General features: G+C 40.8%; 1 protein-coding gene across 1 annotated transcript in view; it reads right to left on the reverse strand.

Annotated features, from left to right (window-relative positions):
• CLSTN2 (calsyntenin 2) overlaps window positions 1–19283 on the reverse strand; it is a 343593-nt gene that overhangs the window by 39517 nt on the left and 284793 nt on the right. The window contains exon 9 of the mRNA XM_035132736.2: window positions 2717–2879. Within this exon, the coding sequence (XP_034988627.2) occupies window positions 2717–2879 (163 nt within the window). The remainder of the gene's footprint in view (window positions 1–2716; window positions 2880–19283) is intronic.

Genomic DNA, 19283 nt, shown 5'->3' on the forward strand with positions numbered 1-19283 from the left:
TAACAGAAGCAGAAGACATCAAGAAGAGGTGGCAAGAATACACAGAGGAATTATACCAGAAAGATATGGAGGTCTCGTACACCCCAGGTAGTGTGGTTGCTGACCTTGAGCCAGACATCTTGGAGAGTGTAGTCAAATGGGCCTTAGAAAGCACTGCTAATAACAAGGCCAGTGGAAGTGATGATATTCCAGCTGAACTATTTAAAATTTTAAAAGATGATGCTGTTAAGGTGCTACACCCAATATGCCAGCAAGTTTGGAAAACTCAGCAATGGCCAGAGGATTGGAGAAGATCAGTCTACATCCCAATTCCAAAGAAGGGCAGTGCCAAAGAATGCTCCAACTACCGCACAATTGCGCTCATTTCACACGCTAGCAAGGTTATGCTCAAAATTCTACAAGGCAGGCTTAGGCAGTATGTGGACCGAGAACTCCCAGAAGTGCAAGCTGGATTTCGAAAGGGCAGAGGAACCAGAGACCAAATAGCAAACATGCGCTGGATTATGGAGAAAGCTAGAGAGTTCCAGAAAAACGTCTACTTCTGCTTCATTGACTATGCAAAAGCCTTTGACTGTGTCGACCACAGCAAACTATGGCAAGTTCTTAAAGAAATGGGAGTGCCTGATCACCTCATCTGTCTCCTGAGAAATCTCTATGTGGGACAAGAAGCTACAGTTAGAACTGGATATGGAACAACTGATTGGTTCAAAATTGGGAAAGGAGTACGACAAGGTTGTATATTGTCTCCCTGCTTATTTAACTTATATGCAGAATTCATCATGCGAAAGGCTGGACTAGATGAATCCCAAGCCGGAATTAAGATTGCCGGAAGAAATATCAACAACCTCAGATATGCAGATGACACAACCTTGATGGCAGAAAGCGAGGAGGAATTAAAGAACCTTTTAATGAGGGTGAAAGAGGAGAGCGCAAAATATGGTCTGAAGCTCAACATCAAAAAAACCAAGATCATGGCCACTGGTCCCATCACCTCCTGGCAAATAGAAGGGGAAGAAATGGAGGCAGTGAGAGATTTTACTTTCTTGGGCTCCTTGATCACTGCAGATGGTGACAGCAGTCACGAAATTAAAAGACGCCTGCTTCTTGGGAGAAAAGCAATGACAAACCTAGACAGCATCTTAAAAAGCAGAGACATCACCTTGCCTACAAAGGTCCGTATAGTTAAAGCTATGGTTTTCCCAGTAGTGATGTATGGAAGTGAGAGCTGGACCATAAAGAAGGCTGATCGCCGAAGAATTGATGCTTTTGAATTGTGGTGCTGGAGGAGACTCTTGAGAGTCCCATGGACTGCAAGAAGATCAAACCTATCCATTCTGAAGGAAATCAGCCCTGAGTGCTCCCTGGAAGGACAGATCGTGAAGCTGAGGCTCCAATACTTTGGCCACCTCATGAGAAGAGAAGAATCCTTGGAAAAGACCCTGATGTTGGGAAAGATTGAGGGCACTACCGTGTTTCTCATATTATAAGACATGTCTTATATTTATTTTTTCCTCAAAAAAACACACTATGGCTTATTTTCAAGGGATGTCTTATTTTTTTCCTCCTCCTCCTGCTGCGGCCGGCATTGCTGCTGCGCCTATCATTATGTCTTATTTTCGGGGTATGACTTATATTCCTTGAATGCTTAAAAATCCTGCTATGGCTTATTTTATGGGTATGTCTTAAAATATGAGAAACAGGGTAGGAGAAGGGGACGACAGAGGACAAGATGGTTGGACAGTGTTCTCGAAGCTACGAACATGAGTTTGACCAAACTGCGGGAGGCAGTGCAAGACAGGAGTGCCTGGCGTGCTATGGTCCATGGGGTCATGAAGAGTCGGACACGACTAAACGACTAAACAACAACAGCTTACACAATACATTTATATGCTGCTTAATTGTTTGCATATCTAAGTGGCATACATAAAAGAAGCCACTGAGAATACAGTGGTACCTTGGGTTACAAATGCTTCGGTTTACAAACGCTTCAGGTTACAGACTCCGCTAACCCGGAAGTAGTACCTCAGGTTAAGAACAGTAGTACCTCAGGATGAGAACAGAAATCATGCAGCGGCAGCAGGAGGCCCCATTAGCTAGTGGTACCTCAGGTTAAGAACAGTTCCAGGTTAAGAACAGACCTCCAGAACAAATTAAGTTCTTAACCAGAGGTGCTACTGTAAAACAAAATCAACCAAAATAACCAACAAAACCCCAAACTTTTGGCCAGGAGCCTTATTGGTCAGGCAGTAAAGAGCTGGATTTGGAGCAACCCTATGACACTTTACTATTCCAACGCAGCCCTCTCTTTATATTTCTAGGGTGGAATCTACACACATTATATATTTAAAAAAATGCTGTGAAAATGCTTTAAAAATGTTTTGAAAAATACATTGAATTTGGCATTGCTCACCTTCACCATCTAGTGTCACATTTCTATATATTGTACTTTAAAACACATTTAAAACATTTAATTTGCAGCTGTATAGGTGAGTCCTAACTATATATCCTTATCTCCAGAAACTGTTTCTTTTAAAATAATAATAATAATAATGAAATCATTAGCATTTCTGAGACCACATAAAGACTATGCTCAGTGTTGTTGTTCTGAAGCATAGTCCGCACACATACACACATGCTTTTGGTTAAAATTACTGAGGTTTTACTGTACAGTAGATGTCCTCAAATCTTAATTTACACATTTCAGTCTTCTACTTACCTTGCCAACAAGCGCCAACAGTAAGTTGCATTGCTATGTGTGATGGATGAATAGGCCAGTCATTCGTTACAAGGTAAGGTTCGTACGTTGTACCATCCATATACAAAGTAACTACTGGGAATTCAACATTTACAACGTAGTAGTGCCATTCTTTATCACAAATCTAAACAAGAGAAGGAAAGGAGAGAAAAACATACTTAGCAACTGTTTTTAATGCACAGTCTTGCAACGCCATCAAAAGGGTGATAATATTTGTGTACTTTGAAGAAAAGTATCAGTGATCTGGTCCATGGGGTCACAAAGAGTTGGGAACGACTAAACGACAGCAAATATCAGTTATCTTGCGGTAGTTCAGACGCATGCATTTTTAATACAGAACTGTGCTTTACTTCAAAGTTATTTCCCACGTCAAACTTGTCCAAGCAAATGAAAAAAAAATTCTGTCATTAAAAATAAAATGCAAAAGCATTTCAAAAGGCAATACCACCCCCACACGCTTAAAACTTTACTCTTATAGTAATTATACCCTCTCAATGATCAAATGTCAATTTCATTATCTTTTAGAAATAGAATGCAGAAATTGGGCTTAATAAACAGCTAGGAGAACAGCTGCAAAAACTTTTAGGCATTTATCCACTGTGTAGAACAGGCATGCATAAGAAAGGATACAGCCTTTGCCCATACCCACCTTTTCATTCAAACACTAGAACAGATAGCCCAGACATGCTGCCTTTCTTATTATTGACTCCAGCTGCAGAAGCTGAGGCTGAAAAGGCCAGAAACCATCTTGGCTGCGAGTCCTGGAAGACCTGCTCCCTGCCTTGAAGGCCTTTTCCACCTGGCCTGGGAGGGTGGAGCCCTGACTAACTCCAGCTGCAAAAGCTGAGGCTGAGTTGGGGTGCTGCTGCTGTTGGTTTTTTGTATCTTTGTGCTAGGCTTTGGTGTAATTGAAATGTTCAGTTTGTATTTTTTATGTTCAATTTATTGTTTATGACTACGTTTGTTATGTTGTAGTTATGTATTTTTACATGTTGTAAGTCATCTTGAGCAAGGTTTGAACTGTGGAAAGGTGGCATACAAATAAATTTATTTGCATGCACACTTAGTCCTCACCTACACTATATGTTTAATACAGCATCATACCACTTTATAAACAGTCATGATTTCTCCCAAAAATTACTGGAGCTGCAGTTTATTACTGGAGCTGAGAGTTGTTCCAAGGCCCCTATCCCCTTCCCAGTTCCCAGAGTTGTTTAATAATTAACCTCCTAACAACTTATATCACCTTTAACAAACTACAGTTCCCATAATTTTTGGGGGGAAGTCAATATTTTTATAGTGCTATGATACTGCTTTAAATGCATGGTGCAGACCTTATACATAATGCATAGAAAACACAACAGATCCACTGATGTCATTTTTGACGCTTGTAAATGTGTAGTTGGAATGCTTTGTTGTTTTTCCTATTCATACATAGCTCTCCTTCATTATCTACCCTGCCCTGTTCCTAGATTTTTATTTAAAACGAAGACCAAGGAAGAACAAGTAGGAGGGAGGAGCTTTAAAAGGGGGAGAATATTATAATGGAACTGCTAAAAATCACAGCCTAATTATTTTGAATACATTTATAAAAACCTTAAAAGCCCAGAAGAAGACCAACAGTACAATTATTATAGCTCTCAGGTTTTTTTTCCCCAGCCAGAATTTGCTGAAACTCAATTCCAGCACCTCTCAGGTGGGGCAGCATTGCCATTCTAAGAGAACAAAGGAGTAGTGGAGAGTTCTAGCATGTCACTGATTGTTCCTTATCTTCTTGTTCTGCATTACTGTGTTTTGGGTTTGGAATTAAAAGGAAGCTGTGAAGAATAAGAGCGTTTACATAAGATATTAATTAATTTTAAATACCTGATTCTTCTTACACAAATCATTTGGGTATCTTGTTCTACCTTCTAAAATTTAACACTATAAGTTGCAGTGCCAGTTTGGGACTGCACTACAGGCATTTGCTAAAATTAGCCCATAATAATCTATGGAACTAATGTGAAGAAGCTACTAGACTGTAGAGCATACCATCTGAAAATATATCCTTTGAGACCATAGTTTTGCTAAAAGAATTCTGGCAATCTAATGAGTCAATACTGTTCTGCCCTTGCTTTTTCAGATTCTCTTTTTGATTATCTAGCTCCAGTCTCTTTCTACTATCTTCTTTAACTGTTGGAATGAAAAACACCTCCTATTCAGCTCCTGCTGAGCAGAACAGCATCCCTTCTCTCTCTGCTTTGTTGACTTCCCATCTGTTTTTCAGATCTTATCCGCAACATATCTTTTCACAATTGCCTTTAGCTTTACTTCTCTCTTCCACTGTTAATGGTTTTTCTCCCCACTATGCACCTGCAGTATTTAATTCTTTGAAGTACTGCAGTGTATAATTAAGGTTAAAAATACAGAGAAAATAAATTGCAGTATATATTTTTTATATAAAACAGTTTCTATACAATGCCAGTTGCCGGCTACTGTATAAAATAACTGGCACAGTGGGACTGACTTGTCTCCCTTGAACTCCTGCATTTAAATCATGGCAAAACGCATTGAAAATTATAGAACAATATCAGTGCAAAAAATGTTCTTCAAATGAAAAGGAAGCTGCAAAATCTAGAATTCTGTGCTAAAGATCCACTGGATAAGAAAACCCCCAACCTATACCAAATTTCCATACCACATGAACTGAAGTGCAAATATTATTATCAATGGCACGCAGAGCCATGGAAAATGAGAGGGTATCTACACTGAATAAGTAATTATTTTAGGTGCTCTGTGGCAAAGACACATCACATATTCTTTTACTTGCCAGCTGTGAGATCGAAAAGTGTTTGAAGCAGGGCTGTCCTTCCTATTGGGCTGACTGGCGCGGTGTGCCAGGGCGCTCGCCCAGCAGGGGGCGCATCAAAGAGTCACACGGAGCCGCCTCTGCCTCGCCCACTCCTCTCCTTTCCTGGCAACGGGGACTGAAGCGAGGCAGCGGCGGCAGCGGCAGAGCTGCCTCCGTTGGGGGAAACCTGGACTTGGACCTGGGCTACTGCTGCCATTTCGCTGCCACTGCTGCCGTCTCGCTTCAGCCGAGCAGGTGGAGGCGGAGCACAGTTGGCAACATCCCTGCCTGTCGTGTCGTGCCTCTGGCTGCCTGTTGCGCGAGGGGCACCAGAGAGATCATCGCACCACGGCGCCTGGTACACTTAAGACGGCCCTGATTTGAAGACATCCCTGGACTTCTCTTTCTTCCGCATGAAAGCAAATACATGACAATTTCAATTATTGCAGGACAATTGAGGACATCCTCACTGCAAAACCTATACCCTCAAAACTCTGGAGATCATTAAACCAGGCATAATCATACATCCGGTGTGGCTCTCCACATGTTGCCCTCCATCACTGACCATTGGCCATGTTTACATGTGGACGGCCAAAGGTTCCCCACACCTGGCATACATCAAACTCCACTTATTACAGTTATCACAAAGCTCTTATAGTAGTATATCTCCAAAGCTTTACTGCAATGACAGTAATGAGTAATGGTGTCACTGCAGCATCTACCCCTTTCCCCCCAGATGTTTCTATCCGAAGAATTTGTGGGCAGGGCTGCGTAGTTCCTGCCCATCAGCAAAGGCCCAACTTCTAATATTCTCCTTGCTGTCCTTTCAAGCTATTTGTTCCCAACAGCTCAGTGACATTGCAACCAGTAATACTTTTTGTACTTTGAGCCACTATTTACAATCAAGATGGTAATGGAAGAGAGTATAACACTCCATTTACAACAGAGTAATATCAATAGCAAGCACAGACCTCTGACTTGCCTGAATACTAATAGCTGCTTTATAGGCACCACCATGTGACTTTACCCCTTGGGGCCATGATCATGAACGAGTCCATTTCAGAAAATAGCAGTGTCTTGTGACACTGCGGGGAGAGCTGTTTTATCCCATTTCGTCTCCTTTAATACATTTGGCACATTTCTGCATGCTCATGCAAACAGCATGGAAGGTGAGGAAAATCTAAAGTGGCTTTGTTCTTAATGAGAAGCCATGATAACGGGCTCGCCTGCTTACTAAAATAAGCATCACACCTAATGACATAAACTCATTGTCTTAACTCAGTGCATTTACAGTATTTATCATGCAGCAGGGTGTACCCCAAGCAACCCATTTGCTTTGAATCCCCTCTAGACTTTGCAGAACAACACATCCACACTGCTCAAACATAAATCTTCAGCATTGGCGTAGAATTCCAATTGCTAAGCCTGCCTCTGCAGAATTTTGAGATGTCACCGTTGTGAAAAGTTGGTAAACATGCAGTTTAGCTTAGGCTCTGCATTTTTATTTAACTGCAAGAGAGCGCATAACACAGGCAGCTAGGAAATTTTCCCTTTGATCCTTAGCTGGAGGGCTTTAGCATTATCCTCTCAGCCACAGCACCCAGATCAAACACTCTGCTCTACTACACAAGAGGTCACATGCTCTGTAAATCTGCCACCAGAGAACGTCTTATATTGTAATGTACTTGAAGCAGCAGCAACAGTTGCATGTGTCAGGGACTGGAATAAGACTGAGAACTGTTAAGAAGAAAGTGGGTGGGTGAAAGAGAGAGTCAGCAGCTAATTTGTGGGTGCAATGCATGGGTTCAGTGCTGGTACTGAGAAGAGATTTCCTGGCTGAGCTCTGGCACCAGATATTGCTGGGATAACAGGGAATTTGCCTTTTGGGTGGTGGCAATGGAGGAAGATTGGGTTGGATAGAAAGCATTTCTGTGAGGAGGTACTAGAAAAGGGATTAAGTGGAGTGGAACCAGGGATGGAAATTGTTAGTGTTGACCTGAATATGCAACCCTGCTGAATTTTGCCAGATGAGAGACAAAAAAGTTTGGGATGGGAGGATGTTTACTATTTGATGGGGTGACCATGAACTCTATCATTTGTCTCTTTTCTTTCTTTTTGAAACTTAACTAAAGGCAATCGAGTGCACTCAGCAGCCAAATGCAGGTTGCCTTAAAATCCTCATAAGAATGGTTCTGGGAAAGCAACTCCAATAGGCCTGTGGGGTCAGATATAATTTCTCCCTGTGCATTGTGTTTTGGAACCACAATACATGCAATTGATTGTTTTTGCTTAACATTGTAAAAATAGAGGGAGGGGCATGGAAAAGCCACACAACCATCTCACTAAGACCCCTCCCCCGCCTTAGCCAACCAAAGTATTGTATGTTTTGCAGGAATCCTACAGAAATTTTCACTGCACTTTCACTAGAAGGAAGTTCCAGTGAAGGTTACACACATGTTGAGAAAGACTGGGTTCTCTAGTTTCACATTATGATGGGGAAGTGGTAGAAGAGGCAGCGTGGCAATAATGGTCAGAGTGTTGGACTGGGACTTGGGAAAGCAGGGTTCAAATTTCCACTCAGCCATGAAGCTCACTGGGTGACCTTGGGCCAGTCACCATCTCTTAGCCTAACCTACCTCACAAGGGATGTTGTGAGGATGAAGTGAAACGGGGAGGAGGAGAACCTTGAGATCCTTGGGAGATAAAGGTGGTGTATAAATGTAACATGAATAAATAAATTTCTAACAAGAAATGTATTGGGTTTCAGGCCTGTGTGAGATTCTTGCCATATGACCTGCAAGCCTGCTTCCTTAATTGGAAGTGTGTGTGGGGGGGGGGGGAATTTTCCTCACATAACCGAAGATTCAACAGATTATTGAAGTTAGGTAACATCTGCACCATACATTTGAAGCACATGACCCCCCCTCTAAAAGGAATCCTGGGAACCATAGTTTATCCTTCACATAGGTACAATTCCCAGCACACTTAACTGGGAACTACAGTTCCCAGGATTCTTAAACTTAACTTAAACTACAGGTCCCAGGATTCTTTGGGAGATGTCCTGTGCTTTTAAATGTGTGGTGTGGAGGAGTCCAAGCAACCTCAAATATGGCACCATTTTATCTTTAGCCTAAGTTTTTGCTTGTTTCTTGGACATAGGACAGTTTTGTGTGTAATGGTGAACCCCTAGTTTCATGAGAAGCAGGAACCCTGGGAGTTGAAGGAAAGAAAGGCATAGGCAGTAAGCTGGTAGCCACTAAGAAAGTGAGGATGAAAAGAAATACCCCACATATTCTTAGAAGAGGAGGTATTATGTGACATTGGCTTCAAAGGAAAATACTGCTGGGTTGTTTTTTTGTGGGTGGGGTCCCAATAAAAGTAACCAGGAGCATAAGGATGGGGGAAGTCTAAAACCAATATGAATTTATCGGCCAAAGACACAGTTGCAAGACCACTATTAGATGTAAATAATCATGATTGGGCAGGAGTGAAACGTATTGAATCATGCTTTACAAACTACAAATAATCCTTTTGAAAAAAACTTTGTGAACAAGATTTGGCACTATTCCTTTTATGCAGATGACAAGAAGTTGAATGGATCCAACAGACAAAGAGAGAGAGAAATATATATATTCCATTAGAATATCCTGCACAAGCTGCCTGTCATCTCCATGCCCCAGACAAACTACCACTTCTGAGGTAAATGATGCTCAAGATTTGAAAAGACAGCTTCATCAGTATCTTCTCCAGACAGTTTTACATTCAAAGAATAGAAATGGCCTTTGAAAAGAAACTCAGCACAGGTGATACAGACTTATCATTTCAGAAATTCCTTAGACTCCAGAATATAAATTGAATTTTTAAGCCTAAAAATATGTATGTTGTTCACCTGCCCCAGAAGTCATGTGAGAACTGTAACTATTCTGTTTGTGGAATGAGTCATTGTGTGTGAGATTGATGAGTTTTGCATGGAGGTGAGCTGAAGGTGAGAACACAAAGGCATTCTGTCACTCCTAGAGTGGATTAAATGCCTCATTCCTCATGAATATAGGAATATTTTAGAAAAAAAATACATGAGCTTTTAGATTTTATTTCAGAAAAAAGGCAAAAATACAATTTCTTCATTCTTTTATTTTCTTCCTGGCCAGCCTTTTCTATTCGAAAACTCTTTCCAAAAACAGCATGTAAATGTAAATGCTGCTGGTGAATATTAAATGTCTCCAGAGGATGAGTACAGGAGGCCTAGACACTCAAGTGCCTACAGTTAATATGCTGATTCTTTACATTAAGTTTCCACGTCTCCATTTCATCTTGAAAAAGTGTCCATTTAAATATCACCCACTAGGCTTCACAGCAAAAAACCCCAAAGCATCATTTATTCAATGAATTAATAGTTTCATAATGGCTGCACAATACGAAATCCAGTGCAACAGTTGTGCTAGCAGAAGTCTGTTGGTTGTGCAACAGGTTGTGCAACAGGAAGTACCGGGCTAAACAATCTGTTGCTTAAACAATTCTCCCACTGATTGAGGCAGAAAGAAACTTGGATAAATTGACAAGGGCAAACTATTTATTGGGAAATGTAGCTTTTGAAAGGTGGCATCACGTGGGTCACAGCAAGATTTTTGTTATCTTTGTGAAGGCTGAGCTAATGTTTAGAGGATTCCAAAGAAAGTAATTACCCCGTGTTGGAAAATCTGTGTGGTGTTGTTTTAGAACCAGTATTTACCAGAGCTTTCTGGCTTTATCTGAACTAGACAGTTGCTTTCTGGGATACACTCATGGTGACATGTAAATTCTCTTTGATCTTGTCATACACGTGCCAGAGAAACCCATTCATCTTAGAGTATGTGTTAAGTGCAAGGACTTGCAGAGAAGTGAGAGCATTATGACAAGGAAATTCAGTTTGATAGCAGTGGCAAACCACCCTGAAATAGTAAATCGAAGTCTCTATTTATGTTTTTAAAAAAACCCATGCATTTGAGACTGGGACAATGGCTTTGGGTAGTACTGTAAATATCCTCCTGCCTGCCTTAATGGAAATGGCCTAGAAGGCATTTCAGCAATAGTTTTGTCTAGGGGAAAATAAAATTTATTGGATATTGGTACACGGATTGTTTATTCTAAGTAAATTGTAAATATATAAACAGCTAACTATGTATACCCAAATATCACCTAATATGTATACAGTGGAACCTCGGTTTATGAACACCTCGGTTTATGAATTTTCGGTTTACGAGCGCCGCAGACCCATCTGGAACGGATTAATTCACTTTCCATTACTTTCAATGGGAAAGTTTGCTTCAGTTTATGAACGCTTCAGTTTATGAACAGACTTCCGGAACCAATTGTGTTCATAAACCGAGGTACCACTGTATATATATATATATTTGTTTGTTACCTTGTCAGTTTGTCTTCTTTTTCAATAATATCTGTAGGGTACCTATATCTTTTTCTGAGGACCAGAAGAGTTTTGCCTGACAAACTTGTTGAACAATCAAGGGAGCTACACAAGGAGCTTGATGCCCTATAACATCTGACATCTCTCTCCAGCCTTGAAAATGGGACACCCATGAGAGAGTTTGAGGGAAGGACAGAAAGACAGCTAGAATCAGTATTGCAGTTTGATTTCAAAAATAGGCAGAAGTTGCAAGATTAGCTGCAGGGGTCCACACAGTTTCTGTGGGACATCTCAAGGCATGTTCTGAAGGCAGATGACACAGCCACATTGCTGCAGCTAAGCAAGTCTACACCTAGTAGTATCCGGATAGGAGACTGTCTGAAAACCCCATGCACACTGCTTTGAGCCCCATTATGGAAGGGGGGGAAAGTAGGATACAAATGTACTCATTAAAAAGATGCATAATGAGAAATTTTGTAGCCTGGCATACAAAATTGTATTTTGTGTTTATATTTGTAATTAAAACAGATACTACAAACGCTGTAAAATGCTAATGCTCTCTAATCCAAATACAAATGAATTATATGGCATTGCTCCTGGACTTTACACCATTTGTGGAAGTGCCGAATATGCAACAATACCTCAAACACAATAGCTAGACTTATCTGTAATATCTTAAAAGTCATTTTATCTTACTTCCTTCACAACATTTTGTTGCAGATTTTTGCTATAATTTTGCAAGTTAGATATCTGAACTGCTATCTGAAAGTAAAAGCTTCTATCAGAGTCCAATAAATTAAAAACAAAACAAAACAAGCATGCGTGTTTAGGGGAAAGTGAGTCCCAATGACTTATATTGCAATGGTCATTGCTAAAATTAGTGTTCTGGAGTAGCTATTCCCCCACTTAGCTCCTATAAACATTTGAGCATGCTTTTGGTTTCTGTGACAGTCATCTAACTTCAATGAAAAAGACTGTAGGCTTTTTTTTTGTCAGGGAGAAGAAATAAAAAAGATCCAGTAAACCCAAGCCACTTCAATTAAAATAATATGAATTGAAAGATGCAATAAAGGACACAGTCGCCTGTTCTTCCCACACATCAAACCAACCACTTGAATCTTAGCTTGTGCAACAAGGGTTTGTGTTTGATCACACAGTCTCTTTGAGCAAGATTGTATATAGTGACAGCTGGTGGTGACTAGTAAAAGGAATAGGCAGATTGCTTTGCTTTGGTCCAGTACTCCTATACTTAGGAGATGGCAATAGCAATACTGTCCCAAACACTAACTGCTGAGAGGTTCAATTCTCCTGTGATGCAGTCTGTTCTCTTCCTAGACTAACTACTGGAAATGTGCCATTCTTGCTGTTTCCACTTTTGGTTTGGGTAGATATCCCAATTTTCAATTTCTCATTTTTCCAATCTTAAGGGCATTTCTCCACATTTCCTTTAGGTAGAATATAGTCTAGTAAATATATGGAAAGTATGAATCACAACTGTATTAATTCAAAGAACTCCCAAGGATAAAAAAGAAGCTATATTGAGTAGGCACCATGTTCTGAGTGGGAAATTAATGGAAAATACAAAAGCATTGGACAAAGGCCACATTTATCTGTTCACTTTTTGCAATCCATTTAGAATCAACCAGTAACAGCTTGGCAAATTATTCTTTGACTAAGTCATAGACACCAGTTCTCATTCAGTTCATGATTTATTTATTTTTTAAAAAAGGACCCAATGAAGATTCACCAGCATTTTACTGCAAATTTGTCCAATACGCAAATTTTTGAAATGGGATTTTACCTAATACAATGCAATTTTGAATATGCTTTCCACTAAAACATACCTTAATAAATGCATTTTTGTATACATTACTTAGACAGAGAACTGCGTCACAAAATTAAGATATTTGCAAATTTTGAAGGCAGGCTATGTTTCAGTTCACATATTGCTTTGGAAAGTGCAAAATAGGTAGGTTCACCTTTTAATATGAACTGAATTGAATTTCTTTCCTATTCCTTGTGGATAATCACTTTAGTTTTCATACAAGGGTCCAATTGCAATTATTAAAACTCTAGAACCTCATGCTCTAGAAGTGATGGTTAGGAAAAGCTGGTACTGCATCTGTATTTATAAATATTTATATTCCTCCTCACTCTGCAGTATTCTTTCATGCCTTTTGCTGGGCAGATTTAGAAGAGTTTCAAGTATCTTAATAGTGATGAGAAGGGTTTATGCAACAGAAATTGTGTGAGTAGATAGATAGTTGGATAGATAGATAGATAGATAGATAGATAGATAGATAGATGATAGATAGATAGATAGATAGATAGATAGATGATAGATAGATAGATAGATAGATAGATAGATAGATAGATAGATAGATAGATAGATAGATAGATGATATATAGATGTGAAGTCACTTTCACACTTTGAGTCAGGTAGAAAGTAAAGGAGAGGTCCAGAGGTCTTTGGTGATTCTTAAAGCAGGAAAAGGGGATTGTATGATATAACACTCCTGATTTCATTCAGTTACTGGCAAAGCAGGTATATATATGTTGGCAGCTGGATCACGTGGCCAAGTTGTGCATTTCTGGACAGCCAATTTACAATGTCGATCACACAGGTTAGGTGGGAGCAGGCACGGGGAACCCTGAATGTGGTGCCATCTGCTCCATAATTTTCACTCCTGTCTTACATCTTGACCTTCAATTTCTTATCTGGCTAGCAGAAGGACAATTCTTCTGCCTGTGCCATCTGCAAGGGCTTAACCCAGCATTAATGAGAGTCATGTTTGACTGGAAAAAGAAGATTCCTTTGAATTTTGAAATTGTATTTTAAACTGGGTCTAACAAGAATCAAGATTAGAGCTGCCTTGCAATCTCACTAGAACAAAAGTGACTCTTAGATAGATAGATATGGCATCACAAATTGCATTACACTACTCAAGTAGTGGATGAATCTTCTTTGTGTCACCTTTCCTGTTTACATAGCACAGGAAATCCAAGTGTGATTATTCTTTTATATTCTTTTAATGCATGTTCCCAATAGTTCATTTATTTATTCCTGGCTCACACAATTCCATGCAAGTTTTCTTGGAAGTCAGTCCCATTGCATTCAACAGAGTTAACTTTCAGTAAAGTATGCACAGGGTTACAACTCAGTCTGGGTTTACTTTGCAAATGCTCATAATAATCATAAATATATATTCAGCTTATGAAACAAAAAGGGTACAAGTGTTGTTTCCCTTCCGTGCTTGCAAACTTAAATAGGGCAATCTGCGATTCTCACTAAGCTTCTGGTTGATCAGAGTACCTGCCAGCAGCAACACCAACATGGACAGAAGCAGTATCCAGGGGCAGTCCAAGGTCAGGGTCCAAGTAACCAGAGTACAAAACAAGGTGTCAGGTGAGAGGCAAGGTCCAGAGCCATAAGGTGCTTCCCGACTGTCATTATTTTCAGGTGGGATTCAATCACATAGTGGCAAATTCAGGTTGTACCATTTAGGCTGGAATCTGGAACTCTTGCAAACCAATTCCACTTCCCCCCAAAGCTTGCATTTTTTTGTGGTAAGGAAAATGATAGGAAAATACAGTGAAAAGTCTGAGCAGCGGTGTAGGAAGGGGGGGGCAGGGGGCGGGCCGCCCTGGGTTCCACTCTGGGAGGGGTGACAAGATGGCCTCTGCCTCCCCCAGCTGTAGATCGGCCGAGGGCGCGTGCAGTCCATATGGGCGTTGCTCACACAGCATCCGTACCGGCTGCCGCTGACTCGCAGCGTCTGTACGGGCTGCCGCTTGCACACACTCCATACGGAATGCCACTTGCGCAGCAGCCCGTATGGATGCCGTGCAAGCGGCAGCCTGTACAGTGTGCATGGGCAGGATGCCGCACATGCGCACTCCGTACAGGCTGCCGCTTGCACGGCATCCGGATGGGCTGCCGCACATGTGCACTCCGTACAGGATGCCGCACATACACAGTCTGTACAGGCTGCACCACCCCGGGTGCCGGAGGGGGTTCCTCCGCCACCGAGTCTGGGATAACACCTACTTGATGCAGCACCATCTAATATCCCCACAAACAAATGAGGATGAATGCTCATTAAAGAGCCTGTGTCTTCTAATCTCTCTAGAAAAGAAGTCAGACTGGATTTTCATTACACAGGTTGTCTGGAAGTGCTTACAGTATTGCCTAAAATAGATGTTTCGTATGCTAAGGGATTTGGTGGCAAATCAGTGCTGTCTTCTGCATAGGATGGCTTCTCGCTGTACGGCATTCAGTCACAGAATTAGTGTCTAAATGGTCTGATGATTATTGGTTGGCAAAATGAGAACACACAAAAAGAGAAAACAAGACCCAAATGTAAATATTTAAATACTGGGGAAAAAATGAAAATACTTCCCAATGGGTGAGCATTCCTGATTCTGCTTTAGCACTTGAAATCTAAAGCAGTAAAAGTCTAACAAAGTTCACCAAAGAGTTCTGACTGATCTCCAGAGGCACTGGCTTTATCTCTAAAAACCTGTATGAAGAGAAATAAATACAACAAGAGAGATATCTTAAATAAAATAGTTCAAGAGGCAAGACTACCTGCTGAGGGCAACTTCAATGGAAACTAGTGCTGTTCTGGAGCATTTTCAGTCGACAGCTTCAACAGCAGCAGGAATATGGACAAAGATTATGAAACCAAAATTTCAAAGGGAACGGCATTTGCAATACAATATTTTTTTAAAGGACTTGGCAGAATGGAGTGTCGGGGGGAAAACCCACCAATAGCAATAAATGACTATTTCCCCTTGCTTCATATAATTCATGGTATCCAGAACAATGTGTTCATTTGAATGTCTTTATTTTTATTTGTTGAACAGGCAATATCTGGTAAAGGGTGAAAGTACAGTACTCTGAATGTGGGCATTAAGGTTTCAGCACAAAGAGGACCTGTACACTACAAGGCTTTATTACTTGTTTATTTTCCAAACTCCCCACCCCACCCCCATCATGTGAATTTATAAGCATTATGTTTGCAACTCCAGAGAGCACAACAAAAGAACTAGCAAACTAGTGCTCAATATGGTGGGAAAGAGGTGACAAGGCGGCTCTTGGAAAGATCTGAGTTCCTGAGCTTCTTCTGAAAACTGAGCTGAGTTAGCACAGTTTTATTTATTTTATTTCAATACATATAATTTAGGACTATTATCAAAGTTGCATGCCCTGCCTTACCTGATCCTTCTCTGAAAGATACGTGTGTGCTATCATTGCTCTTTCAATCTGTTTCCTTCTTCCCCTTTCGTGTTTGTGTGTATGGGAGAAGGGATGGTTTGCAAAGAAACATGCCTTACTTTGCTTCCCTTTGCTTCCCCATATTTGAATTATTTCCTGTTAAGAATGACTAGGGAGCTAGGGCAATTCTGACTGACGTCAATGGGAATTTCCACCTTAATAGTCCCAGCCATGTAGAAGGATTGATTATCATTCCAATCAAGGCTAGGAAGGGAACAGGCAAGCCTCTGCTAACCACACACCGTATTTACAATAGGACTTGTACCCCCTTGCCTATAATTTATTTAATTAAGAGAGAAGGGGGGGTACACACCAGAGTCGGCCAAGCCATTAGACAGGGTGAAACCACTGCAGGAACTACCAGGGCAGCACCCTCATAGGGGCCTTGCCACCACTGCCATCAGTGCTGATTTGGGACAAGATTGAGTCCATTTTGGGAAACTTCTCATCCGAAATCGAGCAAGTTCTCGGGGAGCAGGCAATTCAGACAGTGGCAGGTATGGTGGTGGTGGGAGCAGCAGCAACAGGAGGGCAGCACTTCCTTTTTTGCCTCAAGTGGTAAAAAGGGATGTGGCACCCCATGTACACACCGCACAATAAATGTAACATGGAGTTTTCCCCTGACCTTACTTGGGTTGGAGAGCTTCTGTGACCCTGCGCAGGCAAGTTCAGGACTGCATCTCAGGTACCTGAGCCTAAGGATCAAGGAAGCTGTGGAATTCCTGAACTTGCCTCTTCAGCCTCACAAAAGCTAGGAAGCTTTCAAAATACTCTATTCTGGTATTGAGGACTTGGCAGGGTGGGGAGATGAAATTTCAATAGGGCATTAGTAAGCTAACAGAAAGCAGAAGCGCTTTTGTAAATAATGAAAACAAAACTAAGTAGCTTATACTTTGTTAAGTCTTCAAGATATGTAAAAGTTCACATTGGAAGCTAAATTTAAGCCTAAAATAGGAACCAGACTAGGTATTTCTTTCGTTATTCAGATTCAGGCGATCAAATACATAATTGCACTTTATTCCATTCATAGCGATAATCTTTAAAACAAGTTGTCATTTAATTTACTCTTCTTAAGCTGTCATAACTCAGCAAATACCTCTTGGGATTTTTTTCCTGCTCACACTATCACTATAAGGTTTATAATAATAATGATAATAAAGATTCATTATTTAAGTAATATTGATTGCCCGAATATTTTCATTTTGTTGATAAACAAAGTTAATACATATTTAAGTAGGTCATTGAGCCATGCATTATTCAGCCAAGAATTTGCAAAAGGCACTGAAATGGCCTTTGCACCTGCAATGTAATACTTATGTAAAATGCATAGCCTACTAAAAAGTAATAGCCATATGCAAAACAGGCTTATTGTCAGCAGCAATTTAATGTTTTTATTTTGATATGCATTTTTTAATAGCTTACCCACAGCAATTAAAAATTCTGCAGATACCACCATTCAGGCTTCTTTGTTTTTGGGGTTTTTTTTTTTAAAGCTTGTCTAAACTGAGTGGCAATGGTCAGTTCCCAAGCAAAAATAAAGTAGAAATGTACCGGTAATTGGTATACAGAGGATGCACCTTTATAACACATAAAATAGGACTGGGGAATTTTCACCAGCCTGAGGCTGCATTCCCATGCAATGAGTGACCTGTTATGGGTGAGAGCCTCATAAGCAGGAGTGGTTAGTAGGGTGGTATAGTGCCAAGGAGCCCACTACCCAATGTTGACATTGCCTACTGACACTAGTAAGCTTGGAGCACCACAGGCAAGATGGCGTGAGCATTAGATTAGCCCCACCAGCCTGCCCTACTCATCCTGGTATGTCACAGTGATGCTGCTACCAGGAGGCCAGATTCTCACCACTTCTCCAGGAGCCGCAGGTGTCCATAAGGAGCCAAGGGTGGTGGCGCCCGCCCTGTGGAACGCCCTCCCATCAGATGTCAAAGAGGAAAACAGCTACCAGATTTTTAGAAGGCATTTGAAGGCAGCCCTGTTTAGGGAGGCTTTTAATGCTTAATAGATTATTTTATTTCATTTTTCTGTTGGAAGCCGCCCAGAGTGGCTGGGGAAACCCAGCCAGATGGGCGGGGTATAAATAATAAATTATTATTATTATTATTATCATCATCATCATCATCAGAAAGCAGGACACAGCAAGGCAGGCACCTGATGGCCCTTATCAGAATGACAGGTTGTTCAGACTCAAGTACCAGTGTAAAAATTATCTTATTTAACAAAATGTATAGACCATTTGATTATTATTTTTAAGTCACTAAGGTTTAATATAAAATATATTTTGAAGGCGCAGACAGGGAACCTTTTTCTTCTTCTTTTCTCAAATCAATTTTATTAAATTTTTCACTTACAATCCAATGCAATCGTATTAATTATTCCAAATTATACAAATGCATTTAAATTAATCCCAATATTATGCAAAATTATAAAAATTTTCACTTCCCATGCTTCAAATTCTGAGAGTTCTGATCATCGATGAATCAATATAATCCAAATCCTTTCCAATCATTATAGTCCAATATATTCCAGATTGTTTCCAACAGTTTTATTATTATCCTTCAATCTTCTCACGGCCTCTGAGATATTCTCACAAGCGAGATTAAACAAGCAATATCTGTTTCTGTGTGGATTTTATGTCCACGCCTCCCCATAAATTCCCTTACAGTCTCTCCTTCCATGCTGGGATTTTTACCGAGTCCAACCAAGAGTCTTATCACGCTGGCAGTCGCCATCTTCAGCCGGCTCAAGCGGAAGTGGCAAGGAACCTTTTTCAACCTGAGGCAGACAGCCTACCAGGGGCTGCATTCCACTGGCGGGTGGGGACAGGGTTAAACGGGAATGCATTAATGGATGCAACTCTCAGCAGGCAGCATTCCAGCCACACAAAAGCCAGAGGTTTCTTTACCCATCAACACACCTCTCTCTCCAGGCAGGCAGTCAAAAGGCATCATTTTAGTTTAATAGCACATTTCAGCCAGGCAAAAGCACCTGCGGGGGTATGGAG

This window comes from Zootoca vivipara, chromosome 5 (assembly GCF_963506605.1).
Source record: "Zootoca vivipara chromosome 5, rZooViv1.1, whole genome shotgun sequence".
Taxonomy (NCBI): Eukaryota; Metazoa; Chordata; class Lepidosauria; order Squamata; family Lacertidae; genus Zootoca; species Zootoca vivipara.